Raw genomic sequence first — 23,497 nt, 5'->3', positions numbered from 1 at the left:
CGGTTACAGCAGTATTTCTTTACCACGTGAGCTTTCATTACCGTGATTTAATGGGGTATGATTAAAAAAATTTTTTTAATGTTTATTTATTCTTGAGAGAGATAGAGCATGAGCAGGGGAGGGGCAGAGAGAGAGGGAGACACAGAATCCCAAGCAGGCTCCAGGCTCCGAGCTGTCAGCACAGAGCCCGATGCAGGGCTCAAACTCACGGACCGTGAGATCATGACCTGAGCTGAAGTCGGACGCTTAACCGACTGAGCCACCCAGGCGCCCCTGGGACATGATTTTTATATTTTAGGTTGACTGTGAATTGTCACACACACACACAGCATTTCATCTACAAGAATCCCAGGTCTTTACATGGGGATTATGTAAGAAGGAGGTTTAGATGTTTAGTGATTTGTAATGAAATTGTTGACAATCACAAAAAATACTTAACCTTGATAATTGCTTGATATTGATTATGGTCTGTATATTGATGACAGCATTAAGTCTATCATAGTTTTAATCACTAAACTCAAGAAGCCAGATTTGGTCCAGGAGAGAGTTAAAATAAAAACATCTTTCCGACCACTTCATCTCCAGCACTTTCCTGCTTCACACTCTGGTTTTAATTTGCATCTTCATAGTCACGGATATATTCCAAATATCCTTGACATTTTATTTATTTTTTTAAGTTTATTTTGAGAGAGAGGGAGAGAGAATCCCAAGCAGGCTCCACGCTGTCAGCACAGAGCCCGACGTGGGGCTCGATTCCACGAACCGTGAGACCGTGATCAGACGCTGAACCGACTGAGCCACGCAGGCGCCCCTCTCCTTGACATTTAAAAAATATCTCTAAGATCCCCAAATCATTTTGACTTAAGTTTTACCTGTTCTGAGTTTTCACAGAAGATTTTTAAAGCTGGGGATATAAGACAATCACATAGAAAGTACCACTGTCTGCACTGCAGGTCAGAAGGGACCCATTAATGACTGTGAAATCAATGCAGTGAGAGCGGTCATCAGCTTTTTGAAAAAGTACAACAGAATTAATGAAACGACAACAACAAAAACCCAAAGTGCATCACAGAGCTAGGGTAAATATCTCCTGAAATTTCTGTTCCACACAAAGTGCATACACGTAAAGAGGCTGTGATATAAGGCGCATTGTAGCTCTCAGTTAAAACAAACGTTGGAAGCCACACAGAGATGTGCCTTTAACTTTTCAGAATGGAAAAAAAAGTCCAATCTATAGGACCGCCGAGTGATGACCTCCACCAAGCAGAAGGTGCTGCATTTGTTTTGACAGGAGTCCTTCAGCCCCTGGTGCTGGAGTAAAATTACTCCAGCTGGGGTGTGTGCTTCTGGCCCGCAGACATTTGGCGCAGGGGGAAAACAAAATGTATTTTCACAATTTAAGGTAACGCTCCCATTCTGCAGGAACGAAAGACGCGAAACTGGTCACACGGGCAGCCGCGTGCTGCGCCGTGTGCCTCCCTCTTCCGTCTCCAGAGCCACATCAGTACAACAATATTCACCCCCAGGCACCCACTAGAGGCCTCGCGAGACCCATGACACGGAACTGAAAAAGCAACAACAGAACTTACTTTGCCCGCAAGGTATCCAGTTCAAAACACACCACCAGATGTTAAACATGGAGGCATGATGGTATACGTGAAGAAAAGTAATCTGACTGGTTTTTTTCCGCAAAACAAAGAAAATTGTGTCCAGGAACTCTATGGATTTGGAGAAGTAGTACCACCACAACACCTTGGCTACCTGTAAGGATGTTAAAACAGGAAAAAGAAAAGGTGAGCGAATGAAAATGCTCCCCTGGCTGCGCCCCACCCCCAGCAACCTGCGTGATGCCGCACTTCACCAGCCGGCGTTTCTGTCTCAGGCCATCACCAAAGCACCTTCCTGGCATCTCTGCCCCCAGCTTCTCCTCATTCCCAGCAATCCACCCCACTCTGGTGAAAAGGAGTTGCCCCTCCGACACGTGTGATCTGATCAGGTGACTCCCCTGCACCCGCCGAACACGGGCTCGTTCTCCAGCCTGCGCTGGCAGGGATTTCCAGGACCCTCTCTGAGCACAGCACGGGGCGCCATCAAGGCCGTCTGCTCCCTCTTCCGGCACTCGCCGCCGACGGGGCCCCTGGGCCTCCTGGCACCCTTCTCCCCTCGTCCACCCTCCTTTCCTACCGCACGCCTGGCATCCTTGAGGAACACCCTTAAATGCCTCCTCCTAACCCCCTCCTCGCCTTTTCTCAGGCCTCATCAGCCACGTCTTCCTTTGCATTTGGAAACTGCTTTATGCCTCTGCTTGCAGTAACCATGGCTGTGTAGTGAGGGTTAATGCGACCGAGGGCAAATCACACAAGGCAGGGGCTGTCTCATCTCTGCTCAGGGCTCAGCTCTCAACAGATGGCTACTGCTCGTTACACCAGGTCTTAATTTTTTCTCTGGTTCCCTACTGTGCGCGTGTTTGGTCTCTTAGCTGTGCTGGAGCCCAGGAGCCGTCTGTAAGTGGACGACTACTGCTTTCGTGTCTCCTCCTCCTCGGAAGATTTGAAATCCAGGTGCTTCCAGGTCATATGGAGTGCTGAATCACTACCTCGTACACCTGAAACTAGTATTACACTGTATGTTGGCCAACTGGAACTTAAGCAAAAGCTTAAAAAAAAAAAAATCACGATGCTCCTCCCTCCTCACTGACGTGGCTGGTGGGTCGGGATTCCTACTTTCCCTCCTGAGCCCCTTACAAGTCTCAGCCACAGGGAAATACTTTCACGGCAGTGTTTTTAGCACTAACATTTAAACGTATGCGGAGAGTGTGTGTAAAAGGAACTCTGAAGTCAGAATATCACGCTCTATTGTCTGCCTGCCAAGAAGACAAGGAGGTGTGCTGCTTTCCATCTTAATGTTTGAGAGTGTGATTCAACTTCACAGATATTAAGTCAAATACAAATGTAAGACGACAATGACCTTTAGAGAATTGTATGGTAGCCCAAAGTGCGCTGCTCTGTGATAATACATTAGAAATAAAATGGGTGCAGAGAAACCTCTATATATACTTTTTTCATACTACGGCTTTGAAGATGTTTTTTAAAATGCATTCTGAAATGTACGTCTTACTATGAAAGATTTTCATTAAAAGGTTTCTGCTAATAAGCATGTTTTTCATTATAGAAAATTTCAATCAAGGAGAGGAAGTATAAGGAACCTGTGTTACCTATCACTAAACTTCAAAACTTTCAATATGATTCCAATTTGTTGGATCAGTTCTATTTCTCAACATTTTTAGGGGCTGTACAGCATATTCTAAGCAAAGGCAAGGTATCATTTCATCTATAAAAACTACCAACAGAGAGGAAGGAAACTTTTACTTCACCATAACCACGATGTCATTAGCTAATAAAATCAGGGACTCCTTAATATCTACCAATAGCCTCATCCATGGTCAAAGTGTCTTAAAAATGGCCTTTTAGAACTGATTTAAATCTGGATGCAACCAAGGTCCAGCTTGCACTGATTTGATAAAGTTTGTTAGTCTTTTCTAATCAGTAACAGTCCCCTTTCCTTGCTTCCCCTCTTCCTGTCTTTTCTTCACGAAAACTAGATCAGTTGTTGCATGGAATTTCTAATATTATGAATTCCTAATGTTATTTAACTTCTCTATCCCCCACATTTTCTGAAGCAAAGCAATGAGATTTAGAGGCTTGATGGGCTGAGACTTAGGGAATTTGGCAGGAACTCTGAGTCCATGGTTCTGTGTACTTCCTGGCACATCACGCTGGGAGGGCACATCATTTCTGGTCATCCCGCTGGCGTTCGTGATAGAGTTCAGGTGTTAACAGCTAACCCAATTATTATGAAGTTCCGTTCAGCGTTCTCCCAACAGTTTTATCCCTTATGGATGACGGCCGAACAGATCCATGATTTCACTAGGAGTTGCAAAAGGGTGATTTTCTAGTTCTCTCGTTACTTATGCACTTTTCTATAGAGAAGAGCTCTCTCTCTTCCTCTATTTGGAAATTCACACGTGAAAAGCAAAGATCAATGTTTGATTCTTTCCCTTTAACATTTTTCCCCTAGAAAGAGCTGGTGTTCTAGCAACCTTCAGAAGGCAACAATGTGTTTTTTAGTATCATTTTAAACTCATGGGTTTTTACTAAACTTGGTATGCTTCAACCCATTCCAGTCAGTATTCTTTTTGAATTGTCCCATCTTGCATGCCGGGAGTCCCTTCAAGATGGCTCCTCTGTCTTTTTGTCATGACCTGGGTAGTCTGGACGGCTTACGTGCTGTCACAAGATGTCCTCGATTTTGCTTATACACATTTCCCACCCCAACCCAGGAATTGGCCAATTCTCTAAGAATCCTAATCCCTTCTGGTGGAAAATTATATTTAGAAAGCACAATCTGGGTATTCACTCCTCACTGCACTGGGCTGTCAGAGACTAACTAGGCCTTTTCTGTAGATAGAGCTAAATAACACATTTGTTTTTAGAAAGAATAAAGCTAATTCTGATATTTCCAATTTGAATCTATGATCAGTGTTCGCTTGACTTTTTAATTGGTATCTCTTTTCTAGGTCTCAAATACTAGTTGTAATGATATTAAGATTATTAAATATTAACTTCATCCTACAGTGTACCTTTAACAGTCTCAGAGAAGCAACACCAGTATTTTCATTAATAGCAATCAAAAAAATTACTGAATACTGTTAAGATACATCCCCGAGGGATGGTCAGTCAAAACACCATGTTTTAAAGTCACTTAATACACGGGTATATCCATTTCTTTGAGTTTCCAAGTTTTGGGAGGAAGGCTGCCTTGCTTTCTTTTTAAAATTAATTTTGTTTCAAATAATGTAAAACACTTAATGGTTCCAAAATCAAGTATTCCATCCCTACCACCTCTGCCCAGTTCCTTCACCCAAAAGGAAACACTTTGTTGGGTTTTGGTTTATTCTACCATGATTTGTTTTAAAAGCAAACACACACACACACATATATATTCATATCACTTCTTACACAGAAGGTACTATATTATAAACACGGTCTGCAAGTTGTTTTGTGTTGTTTTTTAACTGAGATCACATCCCAGAGATTACTCTGTAACAGTATAGAGATCTTCGTCATTCCGTTTTGCAAAAGGAACCATTCCTGGACAAGCCATGGTTTATTCAATCAGCTCCCCCATAGTTGGACATTTGAAAAACATTTTTGTTACCAAGTATTTCTATCAGAACATGACTCCCTTTCTTATGTAATCCCAGCCCCATCCTCATATCTGGAAGGATAAGGCCTCCTCTCCTTTTCTAGGAGAAACGGTTACAGATGGTCTATTAGCTTCTCAAGACTTACCCGGACATCGGCTTCCCCTGCACTGGTGAGATCTTGACACTGTAAATTGTAGCCTCCTTCCCAACTGGAGAGAATAAGCTGCCAAAGAAACAGAGGGGGAAAAATTAACACGAACATTTGAAAGAGGACTAGATTTCCCATTCATGTTCCTGACTGGCGTCTGTCTGTTCAAGGTCTGAGTAGAAACTTCCCAGCATCTGACTTTCTGGATCCTGTCCCCAAACATGTGATCAAAGGAATTAATTCTTGCTGTTGAATACATACCAATAGTTGGTATGCTTTAATGGGTATAATTTACTTCTGAACTTTACATTGGCCCAAAGTAACAGAGTTTAGCTATCATTTGAGTAACAAAATATTTTATGTAAGGAATCATCTAGTCGTATGTTTCCACAGGTAAAACACAGAATTAAATATAAACAAATGCAAAAACTACACTAAAATTTTAATAATACTTTATATTGGTTTATATTTACCTTAGCTGATCATCTCCATAATTTTATTACGTACATATTTATTACCATTTTACAGATGGGAAAACAGGGCTCAAAGGTTCTTAAATCATTTTCTTCACTGTATTTATGCTACTTGGTACTCAACCATGTGTGTGATTATAAATGATTAATATTTATATCCCTCATTATGTTCAAAAACCAAAAGTCTCTATAAAGATCTGTGTGTTTTTTGCTCATCTTTGAATTCACCATTCCTTGCCCAATGCCCAGCACATAGAAAACACCCAATAAATTATGAGAAAATAAGCTTTTTATACTTTGTGGAAAATTCTGCCAAAGAAGTTCTCTCTCTCTTCTTTCTGGCCAATACTGTAAAAACTTAAGATTCTAGAATACAAAGCAGGTACAGACGGTATTTTTCCCCTTCATCAAATTTTATTTATAGGAAAATGTTTAACCTTTCCAACTTCAGGAATAGTAGGCAGTCGTTTACAATTGCTGAATGAAATCTCTGGATATAAAAAGAAACCTATGCTCCTGACAAGTTTGCCAAGGACTTCTGCATATTTGATATTTGTGTATATTGTTAAATGATCACCATGAGGAGTCTAGTTAACGTGTTACATAAGGTATGCAAAGGCCTACTATTTGTGGCTGCTCATCAGAGATGTGTAAAGATACACCCTGCAGAGAAACACACAGGGGGAGTGACAGGATGTTAAAATTGAACACTGAAAGCCGTCAAACTACTAAAAAAAACCATTTATATTGTTTAAAACTGTCTGACAATTTAAAACCTAAATAGAATTAAGCAGCCGCTCTATGAAAGACTCTATGTGCCTTGCACAGGTCCATTGCTTATTATCCCCTGGCGGGCCTGGCAGACAGAAGCCATCCATCCTGGGTGTTGAAGGAAAGGAAACCAGGCTGTTGGACAGGGTTAGCCTCAGGAGGTGGAGCCTAGCTTGCTCCAAAAGAGGTCTAGGATCCCTCCGCTTCTCCCCATTTCCAACTCCTCAGTCCAGGCCACCGGCATCTGTGACAACAGCGCTCCAACCGTCTCCTGGACTCTGCTTCCGCTCTTGTCCCCAGCTCACTGTCCCAGTTCATTTTCCAAGTAGCGGATGCAACCATGTATCTGAGATGGAAGATCGATCACTCCCCTCATTAAAATCCCCCAGTGGCCTGCCACGATACTCAGAATAGAAGCCAAACTCTTTACAAGGCCCTCTATGTTCTGCCACTGCTCTGCCTCGTCATGAACCATCCCCTCCTCTGACCACGGAGGTCTAGCTGCACTGTTTCTTTTTTGTGGTCTTTGAACATCCCAAGCTTGTTCCTGCCCCAAGGCCTTTACGTTTGCTGCTTGTTCTGCACGAACACAGTTCCTTCAGATCTTCATATGCTTGATTTCTGCTCAAATATCAGAGGTCTTCCTGCCCCCCCCCCACCAGCCCACCACTGGTCAGCGTTGCAAGGGGAAAGGCGGGGTTGTAGAGCCTAGAATAGAATCTGACACACTGTAGAAACTCCATACGTATTTGTTGAAAGACTCTAAGTAATTTTAGCAGTACCTTCCTGGCCCAAGCAAACATCTGAACTGGGCTTAACAAGTTAGCAAGGTTCAATCAACCCATCATCAACTAGTGGCTGTTACACATACCCCAAAAGTGTCTAAGACCGTATGCCTGCCCTGGAAGAGGCTACAATCAGAGGACAGGAGGAGGCAATCAACAGCGGTAACTTTGAACCGAGAGCTATAGGAGTGTGAGAAGAGCACAGTGGACAAGCAATGGATAACATTCTGGTAGGGAAGGGACTAAGTACCGACGTTCTCCCTAAAAACGGGTCGAAGCCATTTACTTGTCCAAACACTACTGTTCTTATTCCTGTTAACGGTGAATAATATTCACCTTAATATTTACACAGCGTTTTCATACTCATGAACTCCTGCTGTATACTGGTCTATGAGCTTTTCAAGGACAAAAATCACATGTCACCCATCTTAATATCTCCTTGGCTGAGTATACAATTCACAGCACCTAGTGGATGCTCACAGAATGTTGACTGAACAGAACTGACTAATCCTTCTAGCAGACTCATGAGTTAAGTACGAGGACCAAATCTCCACTTGACTTCTATTTTTTTAACGTTTACTTATTTTTGAGACAGAGAACATGAGTGCAAGTGCGGTCGGAGCAGAGAGAGGGAGACACAGAATCCGAAGCAGGCTCCAGGCTCTGAGCTGTCAGCGCAGAACCCGATGCGGAGCTTGAACTCACGAACTGCGAGATCATGACTGGACACTTAACTGACTGGGCCACTGAGGCGCCCCCCCATATTTCCATTTTAAAGACAAGTCGTGTAAGGGTCAGAGGGCCTAATTAACGGCCCCAGAATTACAGACAGTGACACCTGCATTCGCATCTGCTGACTCCACTACTCCGAAGTCTCCAGCTGGTATTCGGGCTTCCGGTGTGGTCAGACATTCGGCTGCCCTTCTGACGCAGGTGCTGCTTCTGAAAACAATCTAAGGAAGAATATCTTTCCCTTTGTTTCTTCCCCAAGAAACTAACCCTGTCAATCACTGTCTCGCAAGCTCCTCTAGTGAACTAAGATTTACCTCGTTGAAAACCTACATAAAAAGTCCCCTTCCAGAGTCAGGTAAATTAGGATCACTGATGCGACAGGACTATGGGGGGGCTTTCTAGACCCTGAATTCCATCTGCACTCGGATCACAGAACTGTGGGCATCGGTGTTGTAAGTCATGTTAAGTAATGGTTCAGAATGGTGCACAGCAGAGCAATGCACAGATTGAACTCTGTGGCCGAGAGGATCTATATTTTACGTGAGGATTTATCTTCTTTTAGAATTCAAGGACCAGGAAGGCAACTATACTTGTGCCATTGTCAGCCATTTGTAACTGACATGAATGATTTTATCCTGTTCCCTAAGAAAGGTTTTGTCTTGTTTTTGTTTTCCCTCTGCTCGCTGGAGCAGGTTTATTTGGCACTTGTTGATTTTCCTTTGTGGCAGGCAGAGTGAAGCAGGCTTTGGGTCGTACAGAAAGCGCAATTGTTACTTGTTCCCTTTCTTGTAAAATGACTTGGGTTTGGCACATTACAAAGGAACGGGCGATGCATGATGTAATGAGGGCAGCAGGAGCGGGGCTGGAATCTCAGCCTGGGACTCCGCAGTCAGTCCTCAGAAACCGCGATGCCCCCGTCACGGGGGACCAAAGATGGAGGGAGTAGTCTTTAAGGGACCGTGTATCTGTATTTCCGACGAACTGCATTTGATTTTTAACTTAAAAACTGCTCTGTCCTCAAGAGCCGTCTATTCTCAGGTAAGTCATGCAACTTTTCCAAGCCTCAGTATCATCATCTGTAAAAGGAGAAAACTAGCACATATGGGCTTTAAAGGCCCATTCAGATCTAAATTGTGACTTTGAATTATAGTGAAAGACTAAGGATTCAAGAAATAGGCCTAGGGGCGCCTCGGTGGCTCAGTTGGTTAAGTGACTTTGGCTCAGGTCACCATCTCACGGTATGTGGGTTTGAGCCCCGCGATGGGCTCTGTGCTGACAGCTAGGATCCTGGAGCCTGCTTCAGATTCTGTGTCTCCCTCCCTCTATGCCTCCCCCCTGCTTACGCTCTCTCTCTCTTAAAAATAAACATTAAAAAAAATTTTTTTTAAAGAAAGAAACAGGCCTAAATTGGGATGAGAAAAATTCTCAGAAACAAAGATTTCCCCAAGATTTTCTGACGAAACAGTATCAGACGCTGGAACAGCTCCTGAGATCTTGAGGAACGGTGCTGAGAGCAGCGCTGGATAGTTCTGGAAGGCCAGATTTACTTCTCAGAGACGCTCACTTACCAGACTCCAGCGTTCCTACATAGACACTTACCTCTGCCAGCATATATACGGAGAGAAGTGTGATTCCGAGATTATACAAGGTGAGGATACCCCTGAGGGAGAGAGCATGTCTGTTCTTCATGTATTTGTTACCCAGCCATATTGAAAGCAGATACAGGACAGTAAGAAAAAAGGTAGGAAGGTAAGAGTCCAACATGAACCATCCTCTGACTCGAGAATCTGAAAGGAAACACATACAGTGAGAATCCTAAAGGGGGGTGCTTCTGTTTAGTTTTAAAATATTATCACATGTATTTAAAAAGTTTTGGGGTTTTTTTTTGTTTGGCCTTTTGTTTTTTACTGAGGTAGAACATGAGTTTCAGGAGCACAACACGATTCAATATTTGCACACCCTACAAGATCATCACCGCAATAAGTGTACTTAATATCCATCACCTTACATAGTTACAAAAATTTTTCTTGTCATGAGAACCTTTAAGACCTCCTGTCACATATATTGTATGTTCCACACTGGATACAACAAATAACAATACGACAAGAACCCACAAGAACCCGAGTAATAAGCCGCGATAAGCAGGACTGGAGTTACAGTTCTGAAGAAGAAACCCCCGGGGTGGGAGGAGTTAAGGAAGATCTCATGGAGCAAACAGGGCTTAGGCTGAACCCTGAGTGACGGGGACAGGTGATCAAGGCGGGCGGTAAGAGTTCTAGCGTCTTCTCCAGAACAGTTACTATGTTTATTTATTCTAACTCTGTAAACAGGATGTGCCATCATGCCGCTCTGTGGATGAAAAACAGCTCAGAAAGCTACAGTAACCTGCGGAGGCCACACAGCAGGGGGCAGCAGCGTCAGGATCTGAATTCACCTCTGCTGCCCAGCACGTTCCACCCGGTGCTGCCTTCCTCGGTGGAGTCTGGAGTAGGCAGGAGAGAAGGGGTATCGACAGCGTATACTGGTTCACACACCCCACACCCCGCAGCTCGGTGAGGACCACCGTGCGGTAAACCAGGCAGAGTTTAGAGCTCAGCTGAGCCAGAGCCGTGGGACTGAACCCAACAACCACGGGAAGCTGAAGAAGGCAAAGCCTTGGGGGCTGATGATTCAGAGGTGAGGGCAGAAAATATAACCGAGGACTGAAACCTGACCATGGACTAGAAGTATCAATAGCTAGGAGGCAAGAACCAAGATACAGCAAGTGTTCCTTGCTCTGGAGGATGAAAACGTAAAAATCTACATAAAACACATATAATAGATCTGTAAGATAATTAGTTAACATCTGAATAGAACGGTAGGCACAAAGTGATTTTAGTTCTCTGTTCTGCTCTTTTTTGTTGTTTCAATAAAGCAAATAATTTGGCCCACAATGATAAAAACTGGCACGTTGTTTTTAATCTCTGTAAATGCGGTTGGACGGAGCTGGTTTCTCCAGCCGATCATGCCCTTTCCTCCCTCTCTCTGCTCTCCCCAGGCCTCCGCCCCTCTTTCTGCTCCACTCTACCCCTCGCACGCCAGCCCCCCCTTACTCCACCCCACCTGACGGACAGCACAGAGGAAAGTGCCTTCTCAGGCTCTGTCCCATCACCTGTTCTGTAAACTCCTCCAGTTGTGATGGAGAGAACACGGCAGGCGAGGGGCCCACCTCAGCATTCGTGTGACTAGCAGAGACCTACCTTCACACAACCTGCAGGAAATCACTGGTCGGAAAAGTCTGTCCCATGTGCCACTTCCTAATGTTCACCTCTGAATCCAAATCCTATGCACCCATGGGGCGCCTGGGTGGCTCAGTAAGTTGAACCGACTCTTGATTTTGGTTCAGGTCATGATCCCAGGGTTGTGGGATCGAGCCCCGTGTTGGGCTCAGTGCTGAGCCTGCTGAAGATTCTCTCTCTCCCCCTCTGCCCCTCTCCCCCACTCGTACTCTCTCTCTCAAATTAAAAAAAAAAAAAGATAATAAAATAAAATACATCCTACGGTTCCTCTAAAAACCAGATAAATGTCCTGCCGTTGGAAGGGAGCTGCTTCTTCTTACCCTTTCCTACTACTCTCCACCTGTGTAACAATGTAATTATAATTTTATAATTAATGTGTTATTATGGCTGGAACACTGTTATCACAATTTATATTTACTGAACACTTATTCTGTGCCAGGCACTGTCCTAATAAAGCTTTTTACATGTATTGACTTAATTCCCAAAGTAATCTAATTATATAGTTGATATCTCAAATAGTTTTGAGGTATAACTGATAAACCTGTACATATTTAATGTGTATAATTTGATGGGTTTGGACTTATGCAAACTCCCACGATGCCATCACCACAGTGCAGGTAACAGATGCATCCACCATATAGGTGATGTAATTATTGCCTGTTTATGTTTGAGAACAATTGAGCCACAGAGAGTGAAACAGTTAAATATTTGCACTAAACTGCTACCCCACCTCCTGTTATGGTGTTATGGATTGAACGGTGTCCCCCAAAAGATATGGTTAAGTCCGAACTCCTGATACCCGCATGACTGTGACCTTAACTTGGACATAAGGTCTTCACAGGTCTGACCCAGTTAAGAAGATGTCGTACTGGACTAGGTGGGCCCTCGCTGTGACCGGTGTCCTATATTACAAGGGGCGATGTGGACACAGGGACACGAAGAGGAGAAGCCATGTGCAAATGGAGGCAGAGAACAGGGAGATACATCTCCGAGCCAAGCAATGCCAGAGATTGCCGGCAACGCCAGAAGCTGGGAGAAAGGCAGGGAACACTCTTCCCTAGAAACTCAGAGGGAGCACTGCCCTGCCAGCTCCTTGATGTCAGACCTGTAGCCTCCGGACCGTGAGAGAATCAACCACTGTTGCTTTAAGCCACGTGGTTTGTGGCACGTGGTTACTACAGCCCCGGGAAACCAACACACGTGGTCTGCTTCACTGCTTTGCAACTACCGTCGAGGTGGCAGTCTGACCTCCCGCCTAGAGACAGACCCCAGGTCTTACGCTCCCACTGTGTCTCACCCATACCTCCACTGAGTTCTGAGTCATGCAATCTAGGCCAACCGGCAGGATGAGCCCAGTACAAAATACAGCACCTCCAGTGGTTTGTTTTCTTTTGTCATGGTCCTGTAAATGCTTGCCGCTTTTGTCAAGGAGGAGAGTTAACTGTCCCAGCCCAGAGAGAAGAACAAATACTTGCAGTAAGATTTATCCTACCTTTGGGACGTTAATGGTTAACTGCATCTGTGTCGGGTATCTGCCCAGGACAAGATCCCCTGATGCCAACGTGGAAAAGGTGACTACAGAAGAGACTTGGGGACACCCGGGAAGTCTGCTAGGTGGCCTGTCAGTCAACTTAAGCTTGTGCCACTTTTGGGAAAGGGAAAGGGAAAGGGATGCTGGACGGCCCAGATGCTGGATTCCCTGTCACCGTGGAGGTCACCCGACCCGGTTGTCAACTGTCAATCTTCCCATCTCCTCGCCACAAAGAACCTTCCATAAACATGACCAGAGCTGAGTAAACAAACTGCAATCCTCTCCGTACGTGGACCCCTATCCACATAGTTCCAGATCACAGCAATCTTAGCAAAGGCACAGCTCGGTGTGAACAGAGACACTGTTGTTCCACGCTCTGGTGCAAGTGTCCAATAGAAGCCACAGTTGCCAAGAAACCCTGCGTGCCCTCTACGTGAACCGTCCTCCTCTGCACCCACAAGAACTGTGAGGCAGAGAACATATTCAAGAAGGGAGCTTATGCGATACACAGATCCTGCCTTGCCTACCCCACGGGGTCACCACGAGGACAAATGGTGGTGGGTGGGGGGCCGGGGGGGAGGCGACTGAAAATATTTTTAAAGCTCTAATAATCACCCAGCACCATTATATTAAAATCATACAAACAGTCGTTCATCAGACGTTTATAAAGCCTAGGCAGAGACTGGAGTGGTCTAAGTAGTCTCTAAACGATGCTGTATGGAGGTTTTTGAGAGACAGGAAAACCTCATTTCCCTCCATTTCCCTAACCCAACAGTGCTGAGGAAAGAACCCGGAGAGAGGCACAGATTCGCCACGGTTTGTGAACCAGCGAGGCCTAAGTGAAAGGAAACACGTTGTTTGGAAAACATCCACTTGTTTGCGAGCTATGCAGGGTGACTGAGATGCCCAGGGAAGCGTAAGAAGCGCTGCAGGGGGACGGCACGCCGCAGTGAGTCTAAGTGACGGGTGACACACAAAAGGGGGCGCGCAGGGGCTCCAGCCCACAGCACGGGCGGAGCGAGCTCACGCCCCCAGACATGAGAGGGCGGAAAGAGGGGAGGTGACTGCGCGGGTGAGGAAGGTGGAAGGTGTGTGGGCGGTGGCGCCAGGAGAGAAAGTAGTCCCGGTTAGCAGGTGGCTCCGGCCTGCTCTGGTGGCCCGAGAGACACCGAGGGGAAGGGCTTCGCTGCATTCTGTCCCTGCTTGTGGCTCCTGGAACTTTAATCCCAGGAAGGTTGAGCAGGTGCACTGAGGCTTTCTAGATGTTCTGGAGAAGGATATCAAAGGGGAGGGAAGTTAGATCTCTAAATGTTAAGTACCATACTGTCGTCAAGGTACCAGAGGCGTGCCTGGGTGGCTTAGTCGGTTAAGTGTCCGACTTTGGTTCAGGTCATGATCTCCCAGTCTGTGAGTTCGAGCCCTGCGTCAGGCTTTTTGCTGACAGCTCAGAACCTGGAGCCCGCTTTGGATTCTGTGTGTATGTCTCTCTCTCAAAAATAAATAAACATTAAAAAAGAAAAAAAAAACCACCAGAAATGACAAAACCCTCTTGTGCAACTAAATAGTTTCCTTCCACATGAAATTCTCAAGTAGCTTACTCACCTCGAGGTCCAAACATATTGTCCAAAAAAGCATTGATTTCATCATCAAAAGCCTTTAGATGCTCCTGAAAAGATAAAAGAAAACATTATTTAACTCGGTTTTTTGGGAAATTCAAAACAGACATGTAGTTGCCAGAATCTCCAAGTCCTAGCTTCAAGGACTTTCGGCTGCAAACACTTCCGGGAAGGGGACCAGTTAAACGCAGCCTCTTCCTTCACAAGCTTGTGTGGATTTAGAAGGAAAAAATTCTGTTTCCTAAGGAAAGGAAAGAGGCAGTCCTGAAAAACAGGCTTGGTACATTTTTAAACACTGAAGGATTATTGACCTTAATTCCATTTCCCTCTAAAATGCTTAGAGGCAGAAGCTTTTCCATAAGCAACTTCTATTGTTGCAATTAACAGGAGTCACATGCAAGCAACAGGGAGGGTCTACACCTGCAGGATATAATGTAATTGTTAAATAAAAATTCAGCTGAACTGTATTTCACAAAGTTCAATCTAAAGCTTTAAAGGGGACTTATTTTTCAAATAAGGCAATGAAGCACTATAGCTAATTTTTCCATAATCTAAAAACCTTTATATTTTGTTTGTTTTCAAAACCTTTCTTATACATGAATATATATTTAATATTACAATAAACAGCATCTATAGGGTACATCAGGTGATTACTGCCACTTTAACTGGATTCAGGATAGGAGAATTTCTGCTAAGAACCTTATGGTTGCTAAACTGGCTACAGGCTCTGGATTTAGCTCCTGTTCATTCTGGTGTGCTATTACGTTGCTCAAAATACCTGTGACGGTGTTCCCTAACCTTGCCTACAATGGTCTAGTGCACCTCCTCAAGCAAAGGGAAGAAAAGACAAATTTGCCCAGTGTTCATGGGAAAGGGATCTTTGATGATTATTTGGGGCTGGTGGATTGGTGAGGTGAGCGTCATCTCTCAGGATGTTCATCTAGAACATTCTCTATAATCAGCCACCGGAGTGCATCTCATTTGCAAAGAAAGCGTAAGTGCCAAAGAAGAGAATTAACTTGCTGGCATTTGAAAAGAAGATCTGCAGGTTTGGTGATCAGCCTCTACCATTTAGACCTATTTCTTACTTGTCACTTTGATCCTGAGAAAATTTCAAGGAAACTTAGGTATTTGCGGACTTTAGGAAGCTCGAGAGAGTGGAAGAAGATTTAATGACGACATCTGTTAGCACCTACACCTGCTGGTCATGTATTAGGACCTTTATTATATCATAGTATCTGTATAAAAGGTATCTGGGCTAGACCAAGATTGGAAATTTTTAGAGTGTTTTGGTTTCCATGAAGGATATCTTAGGAGACCTCTAGTCTTGAAAAGGTCGCTAACCTCACATTTCAGTGTGACAGAGTTAAGATTTGTGTTGCCATTAGAACAGAGAAGATCTGTCCTGAGGCCTCTCATTCTTGAGCAAAGAATGTTAATCTCACTGATATACCCACCTTCATAACAAATACCAGTGAAATCTTCCTCTCATTGCCACATCCACCCACACATGTTTAAAGGTTTTCGGTCTGTTTGCTACAGTCCAAACTCCATTTTCCAACATCTGGAGGTCTAAGAAAACTCTAAAGGTCACAAAGCTTGTATTCGTTCTACAATGTTGCAGAAACTAAGTCACAGTAGAAGACCAGAAATAAAAGAAAGCAGAGGGGGAGATAATGAAGAGAGAGCAGAGAGTGAAAAAATGAGTAAGAAAGGGCATTCTACACCAATACCCTGATAATAAAACCAGACAAAGGCATTACAAAAACATGACAAAACAAACAAAAACTACAGGCCAATAGCTCTGATGAACATAGATGCAAAAATCCAACCAAATATTAGCAAACTAGATTCAACAATACATTAAAAGGATTATTCACTACAATCGTGTGGGGTTTATCCCAGAGATGCAAAGGTGGTTCAATATTTGCAAAGCAATTGATATATCACATTAATAAGTAGAAAAGTAAAAACCATATGATCATCTCAATAGATGCCAAAAAAAGCATTTGACAAAATACAACATACATTCATGATGAAAAAAAATCTCAACAACATGGGTTTAGAAGGCCCATACCTCAACATAATAAGGGCCATATTTGAAAAACCCACCAGGAGCTAACATCATACTTGACAGTGAAAAACCGAAAGTTTTTGCTCTAAGATCAGGAACGAGACAAGGATGTGCACTCTTACATTTACTCAACATGGTATTGGGAGGTCATAGGTGCAGGAATAAGACAAGAAAAGGAAGTAAAAGGAATCCAAGTTGGTAAGGAAGAAGGAAAAGTGTCACTATTTGCAGATAACTGAAATAGAAAACCCTAAAAGACTCCCATCAAAAATCATTAAAACAAATAAATAAATCCAATAAATTTGTAAGATACAAATTAATGTACAGGAATCTGTTGCATTTCTGTACACTAATAATGAAGTAAAAGAATAAATTTAAACAATCCCATTTACAACTGCATCAAAAAGAATAAAATATCTAGAAATAAATTTAACCAAGGATGTTAAAGATCTGTACTCTGAAAACTAGAAGACACTGATGAAAAAAACTGAAGATAACAGAAACAAATCTAAAGATATACCATGCTCATGGATTAGGAATTAATATTGTTAAAATGTCCATACTACCAGAACAATCTACAGATTCAATGCAGTCATTATCAAAATACCAACAGTGTTTTTCATGGAAATAGAATAATTAAGTATTAAAATTTGAATGGAACCACAGAAGACCTCAAATGGCCAAAGCAATCCTGAGAACGAACAAAGCTAGAGGTATCACAGGTCCAAATTTCAAGATATACCACGAAGCTGTAGTAATCAAAACAGTATGGTACTGGCATGAAAACAGACACACAGATCAATGGAAAAGAAAAGAACCCAGAAATAGACCCAAACCTATATGGTCAATTAATCTATGACAATGAAAGCAAGTATACACACAACGGGAAGACAGTCTTTTCAATAAATGCTGCTGGGAAAAATGGAGAGCTACAGGCAAGAGAGTAAAAGTGAACCACATTCTTACCACCATACTCAAAATTAAAATGGATTAAAGACCTAAATGTGAGACCTGAAGCCATAAAACTTCTAAAAGAAAACATAGGAGGTAATTTCCTGGACACTGCCGTTAGCAATATATTCATGGATGTCTCCTCAGGCAAGGGAAACAAAAGTGAAAGTAAACTGCTAGGACTATACCAAAATAAAAAGCTTTCGTACAGCAAAAGAAACCATCAACAAAACGAAAAGACAACCTACTGAATGGGAGAAGATATTTTCAAAAGATATATCTAATAAGGGATTAATATCCAAAATAGATAAAGAACATGGACAACTCCACACCAAGAAACAAATATTCCAATTAAAAAATAGGCAGAGGACATGAACAGACATTATTCCAAACAAGACACACAGGTGGCCAAAAGACACGTGAAAAGATGCTCAACGTCACTCATTGTCAGGGAAATGCAATTGAAAAATGCAATGAGATACCACCTCGCACCTGTCAGAATGGCTAGTATCAGAAAGACAAGAAATAAAAAGTGTTGTTGGTAGGATGTGGAGAAAAGGGATCCCTCCTCATGCACTGTTGGTGGAAAAACATATTGGTGCAACTACTGTGAAAAAAAGCATGGAGGTTCCTCAAAAGATTAAAACTGAACAATCATATAATCCAGTAATACCACTATTGGGCACTTACCCAAAGGAAATAAAAACACTAATTTGAAAAGACATACGCACCCCTATGTCTATCGTACCACTATTTACAACGGCCAATTGGGAAGCAGCCCAAGTGTTCATCAACAGATGAGTGGATCAAGAAGATGTGATGTATATATACACTGGAATATTAGCCAGCCATAAAAAAAAGTGAGATCTTGTCATCTGTGACAACATGGGTGGACCTAGAGGGTATTAGGCTAAGTGAAAGAAGTCTGACAAAGAAAGACAAATACCACATGATTTCACTTACAAGTGGAATCTAAAACACCAAAGAAAAAAATATACTTAAATACCGAGAACAAACTGGTGGTTGCCAGAGGGGAGGTGGGTGAGGGGACAGGCAAAATACATTGGATTAAGAGGTACAAACTTCCAGTTATAAAACAGATAAGTCATGGGGATGAAAAATACAGTCAATAATACTGTAATAACATTGTCTGGTGACACACGGTGACTATGTATCATGGTGAGCACTGAGTAATGTATAGAACTGAAGCAATATGTTGTGTACCTGAAACTAATAGAACACGGTATCTAAATTATGCTTCAGTAAATAAAAATAAATAGGTCAGTTTTTGTGGAATCTAAAAAAAAAAACAAAAACAAAAATCCCAAACTCACAGATACAAAGAACAGATTGGTGGTTGCCAGAGGCAGTGGCGTGGGGAGGGTGGGCAAAATGGGTACACACTTCTGTGTAAAATGAACAAATCATGGGGACATAATCTATAGCATGATGACTATAATTAACACTGTACTGTATATTTGAAAATTGCTAAGGCAGTAAATAGATCTTCAAAGTTCTCATCACACAAAAAATTTGAACTGTGTATGTGAATCAGACTTAGTGTGACAATCATTTTGCAATATATACAAATACTGAATTATTTTGTTGTACTCCCGAATCAAACAAAAGAACATAGAGGTAGGAAATTTAATATAGGTCTCTTAAAAACAGAAGCCTTCCAGAAGGAGATGCTACTGCTGTTGAGTTCTGAAAGACTCTTAGGACATCGTCTAGATGGAGAAGGGGAAGAAAGAGCATTTCAGGAAGAAGAATCATCATATACAAATAGACTGAGATGGGATTCACTCAGGAAATGTTTAACATTTATTTATTTTTGAGACAGAGAGAGACACAGCATGAACGGGGGAGGGGCAGAGAGAGAGGGAGACACAGAATTGGAAACAGGCTCCAGGCTCTGAGCCATCAGCCCAGAGCCCGACGCGGGGCTCGAACTCACGGACCGCGAGATCGTGACCTGGCTGAAGTCGGACGCTTAACCGACTGCGCCTCCCAGGCGCCCCCTCACTCAGGAAATGTTTATAGCCAGGGTCTCTACTGACTCACATGATAGGTGGAAATAAAGTCAATACTGAGAAAATCAGAAACTGGAATAAAAATGACCTCTTTATTTCTGGACTATTTAATACAGTTAGCAAGGATACAATGTTAAGAGACAATGAGGAGATAAGAACAAATGAAAATTTACCCTAGATCAGTAAACCTAAGTGTAGTAAGTACAGAGTCGGGGTAGCATTAGTCAACTAAGGATGAAGGCTTAGCACAGCAGGGTAGAGCACCGCTTGGGTGATGCGTTAATAGCTGCTGTAAACGTCAAAGCATGTTTTACTGTAAACGTAAAAGCATGCTGGCTGATGTCCCAACACTAATACAATAACCTAGGAGCTAAGACAAATCAGCAAACTACAGTACATGCAGCACGTCAGTCATTCAGCCAACATTTTGAACGGCCATTATGTACTAACACTTTGTCAGACATATGAGGACAAAAAAGGCATAGTGGTCAACTCAAAAGCCTACAGGCAAACTGGGAAAGTGAGACCTACAGAGAAAGGCAAACAGCAAACAGAGAAGAAGGTACACAGAACTGCCACACTGATGGAAGACACTGCAGGAATGAGGACTTAACGTGGTTAGAGTTTGGACAGACTGGAAGAGAAGGGAACAGCACTGTCATTAGACCCATGCAAGGGGCATGCTGTCCTGAACTCATACTGCAGAGGGCCCCATGCTGGCCGTCCCAAGGCCATGCCCCTCGACACAGGAAATCCTATGAGCCAAGGGAGATGCCCACCCCTGGTCACAGCTTCCCCTTCAGACTATGTTCCAAGTCCCCCAGGCCACAGAATTCCCCGCCAAACATTCTACAATCCCACTTCTAGAACAACCTCAGGGATTTCCCCTTGCCCACACAGTAATAAAGTCCACATTCCATGACTTTATTTTATTGAAGTACACTTGTTACATCAGTTACAGGTGAACAACGCAGTGATATGACAAGACAACTCCATAGGCTACGTTGTGCTTACCACAAGTGCGGCTCCCATATCACCATCCAACGCTATTACACTATCACTGGCTACATTCCCTAAGTGGCATTTTTCATCCCCATGACTTACCCATTCCATAACTGGAAGCCTGTGTCTCCTACTCCTCTTGAAGCATTTTGTCCATCCCCTCACCCACCCTCCCTCTGGCAACCATCAGCTTGTTCTCTGTATTTGTGGGTCTGTTTCTGCTTTTGTCTGGTTGGTTTTTCAGATTCCACACATAAGTGAAATTATATGGTATTTGTCTCTCTCTCTCTCGGACTCTTTCCACTTTCACTCTAGGTCCATCCATGTTGTCACAAATGGCAAGATCTTGTTTTTTAAGGCTGACTAGTATTGCACTGTTGATATAGATCACATCCTCTTTATCCATTCTTATCCTGATGGACGCTTGTGTTGTTTCCATAGCTTGGCCATTGTTAACAGTGGTGTGCTAAACATAGGGGTGCATATATCTCTTCGAATTAGTGTTTTTGTTTTCTTTGGGTAAATACCCAGTGGGATGTTCCATGACTTTCGATTTAACTTGTGGCTGTGTATAACAATATCTGGAGGATGGAAAGATTGGAAGTACAGCCTTCTTTAATTGTGTATTCCTGCGTGCTTACCACAGCTGCTGAGAATGTAAAATGGTGCAATCACATTGAAAATTTAGCAGTTTGGTAAAAACACATGATCTGGCATGCTACTTCTAGGTATATTTACTCAAGGAAAAATAAAGCATATATCCTTGCAAAGACCTGTACACAAATATTTATGGCAGCTTTATTTTTAATAGCTAAAAATGGAAACCGCCCAAATGTCCATCAACAGGTGAATGGGTAAGCTCTGGGGTATCCATACAACGAAATATAACTGGGCAAAAATAAAGAACTACCGATGCACAGACAACACGGACAGATCTCAAAATTATGATGCTGCATGAAAGCTAGACCGAGAGAGAGAAAGAGAACATACCGTGTGTTTCCATTTACACAAAACGTGAGGAAATATGAGCTTACATATGTGACAGAAAGCAAATCAGTGGCTGCTCGGGGACCACAGGCTAGGAGGACAGAATATCCTCCAAAAATGAAAGTGAAATGAGGACGTTTTCCTATTACGCGTAAGTGAGAGGCTCTGTAGCCGGCAGAACCGCACTGCAACGTGTGCTGGCGATGCGCCTCGTGCCAAAGGGAGAGAATTCCATATGGAAAGGATTTACAGAAGAGGATCAAGAACACCAGAAATGGAGTTATCTCATGGAAGAGCCAGAACTCAGAGCAAGCCAGCCTCCACCACCTCATTCCCAGCACCGTACCTGCCATCACCGCCCCTCACACCACGCTCATCCCTGCCAGCGGGCGCAGCGCTGCAGAACACCCACGTGATGTCCTGCACCTGCTCCTTGCTCTACTCCCAGCAGGAAGACCAGCGCTTGGAGGTAGCGGCGACCCACCTGAGGCAAACCCACTGGACTGACTCCTTACGCGAAGCCGAGGTGGTCTTCCTAGCTATGCGCCGTGCAACTCCCAGTGCCGGTGGACACGCTCACCGTGCGCTCCTGCCTCGGCTGCCATTTTCTGAGAGAACCTGGCAGCAGGAGAGCCATGAAGAGCATGCCTACTTTTTTGCCACCACAATGCTGATTGGGACTCCCACCCAGTCCTGTGCCCGTGGAACTCCACTCCTTCCTCCCTCTCCTTCCTCTTCCTGTCTTCCTTCCCCCCCTTCCCTCATTCCTTCTCCGTGTTCCTTCCTTTATTTGTGTTTCCGGCATTTTGTGGGTTTTAGCATTATCTATCATGGGTATTATATCGTATAACACAATGACTCAAGATCTTGGTGTTGATACAGTTTTGTCGATACGGCTTCATGGAAGCATTAAAGACCCTTAATTCGATCAGAACAGTCATTTCCCACCACCAACTCCTTCCTCATTTCTTTTTAAAATGAGCAAAAGTCATTAAAGTCATGAGACAGACTATTAACTTTGTAAGAAGACACAGTCTCCAAATCCTTACCTTTAAAAAAAAAAAAAAGTTTCGGAGAAGATGAAATCGGAAGCATTTGATGACGGCAGGCTAGGATATGGGATCCAACCAGCTCAGGAATGTGTCAATCTCACACTAACCAGACACAATCTGAAACATTCCTGGGACCCTCAAGGTCAAGGCTGAGTTGTACAGAACTGAGAGGGAGCTGGCATCTCCTTCCACAGACAAGGGGCACAAACCGGATTACTGCCACGCAACGAGGTCTCTGTGTTGTTCCCAGGGCTCAGGATGGCTGTCTAATGTTGCCAGTTCTTTTGACGGACCCTGAGGGATGGTTGCCAGCCCGTCTCTCGTGTGTTTGAAGAATCAGAATGTGTTTACATTTGTGAATAAAACCAGAAGGTTTAGACAACGGCTAGAAGCGAACACATGGAATTCTTTGGCTTTCATGCAGCTGACGTCACATCATGTAGATTTACGTGTATTTTATGCTGAAACACCTGCCGGCTCAGCACCTACCTCCCAGCACCGTGCTCTGGAGGAAGCAACTAAGTGAGACTGAGGATATAAACTAGGTAGGGAACTCTTACTCATTGGTAGGAACTCTGAATTGTTATTATTTATCTTACGAAGTAATCTTCGTGAGGCTGAAACCATCTAAGCCAGGTATTGAGGCATCTGGGGGAACATATTTGGTTACCACGGCTGGAATATAAATGAACTGACCATAATGGTGAAGAATAGCAGTAGCACCTGCCAATCAAACACTCATGCGCCGGCACTGGATATATATTATCTAGGACTTTCCCGGTAGTCATACAAGGTGCGTAGTCTTCCCAGTTTACAGATGTGGAAATGGACACCATGAGCTCAAGACTGGCACTGTTG

General features: G+C 43.4%; 1 protein-coding gene across 1 annotated transcript in view; it reads right to left on the bottom strand.

Annotated features, from left to right (window-relative positions):
- ELOVL2 (ELOVL fatty acid elongase 2) overlaps positions 1-23,497 on the bottom strand; it is a 67,291-nt gene that overhangs the window by 7,077 nt on the left and 36,717 nt on the right. The window contains exons 2-5 of the mRNA XM_043590828.1: positions 14,527-14,590; positions 9,715-9,902; positions 5,352-5,429; positions 1,590-1,761 (exon numbers count right to left, since the gene is read on the bottom strand). Coding sequence (XP_043446763.1) covers positions 1,590-1,761; positions 5,352-5,429; positions 9,715-9,902; positions 14,527-14,590 — 502 coding nt within the window. The remainder of the gene's footprint in view (positions 1-1,589; positions 1,762-5,351; positions 5,430-9,714; positions 9,903-14,526; positions 14,591-23,497) is intronic.

Source organism: Prionailurus bengalensis, chromosome B2 (genome assembly GCF_016509475.1).
Source record: "Prionailurus bengalensis isolate Pbe53 chromosome B2, Fcat_Pben_1.1_paternal_pri, whole genome shotgun sequence".
Lineage (NCBI taxonomy): Eukaryota > Metazoa > Chordata > Mammalia > Carnivora > Felidae > Prionailurus > Prionailurus bengalensis.
Note: the sequence above shows the minus strand (reverse complement) of the source record. Positions and strands in the feature narration are given on the sequence as shown.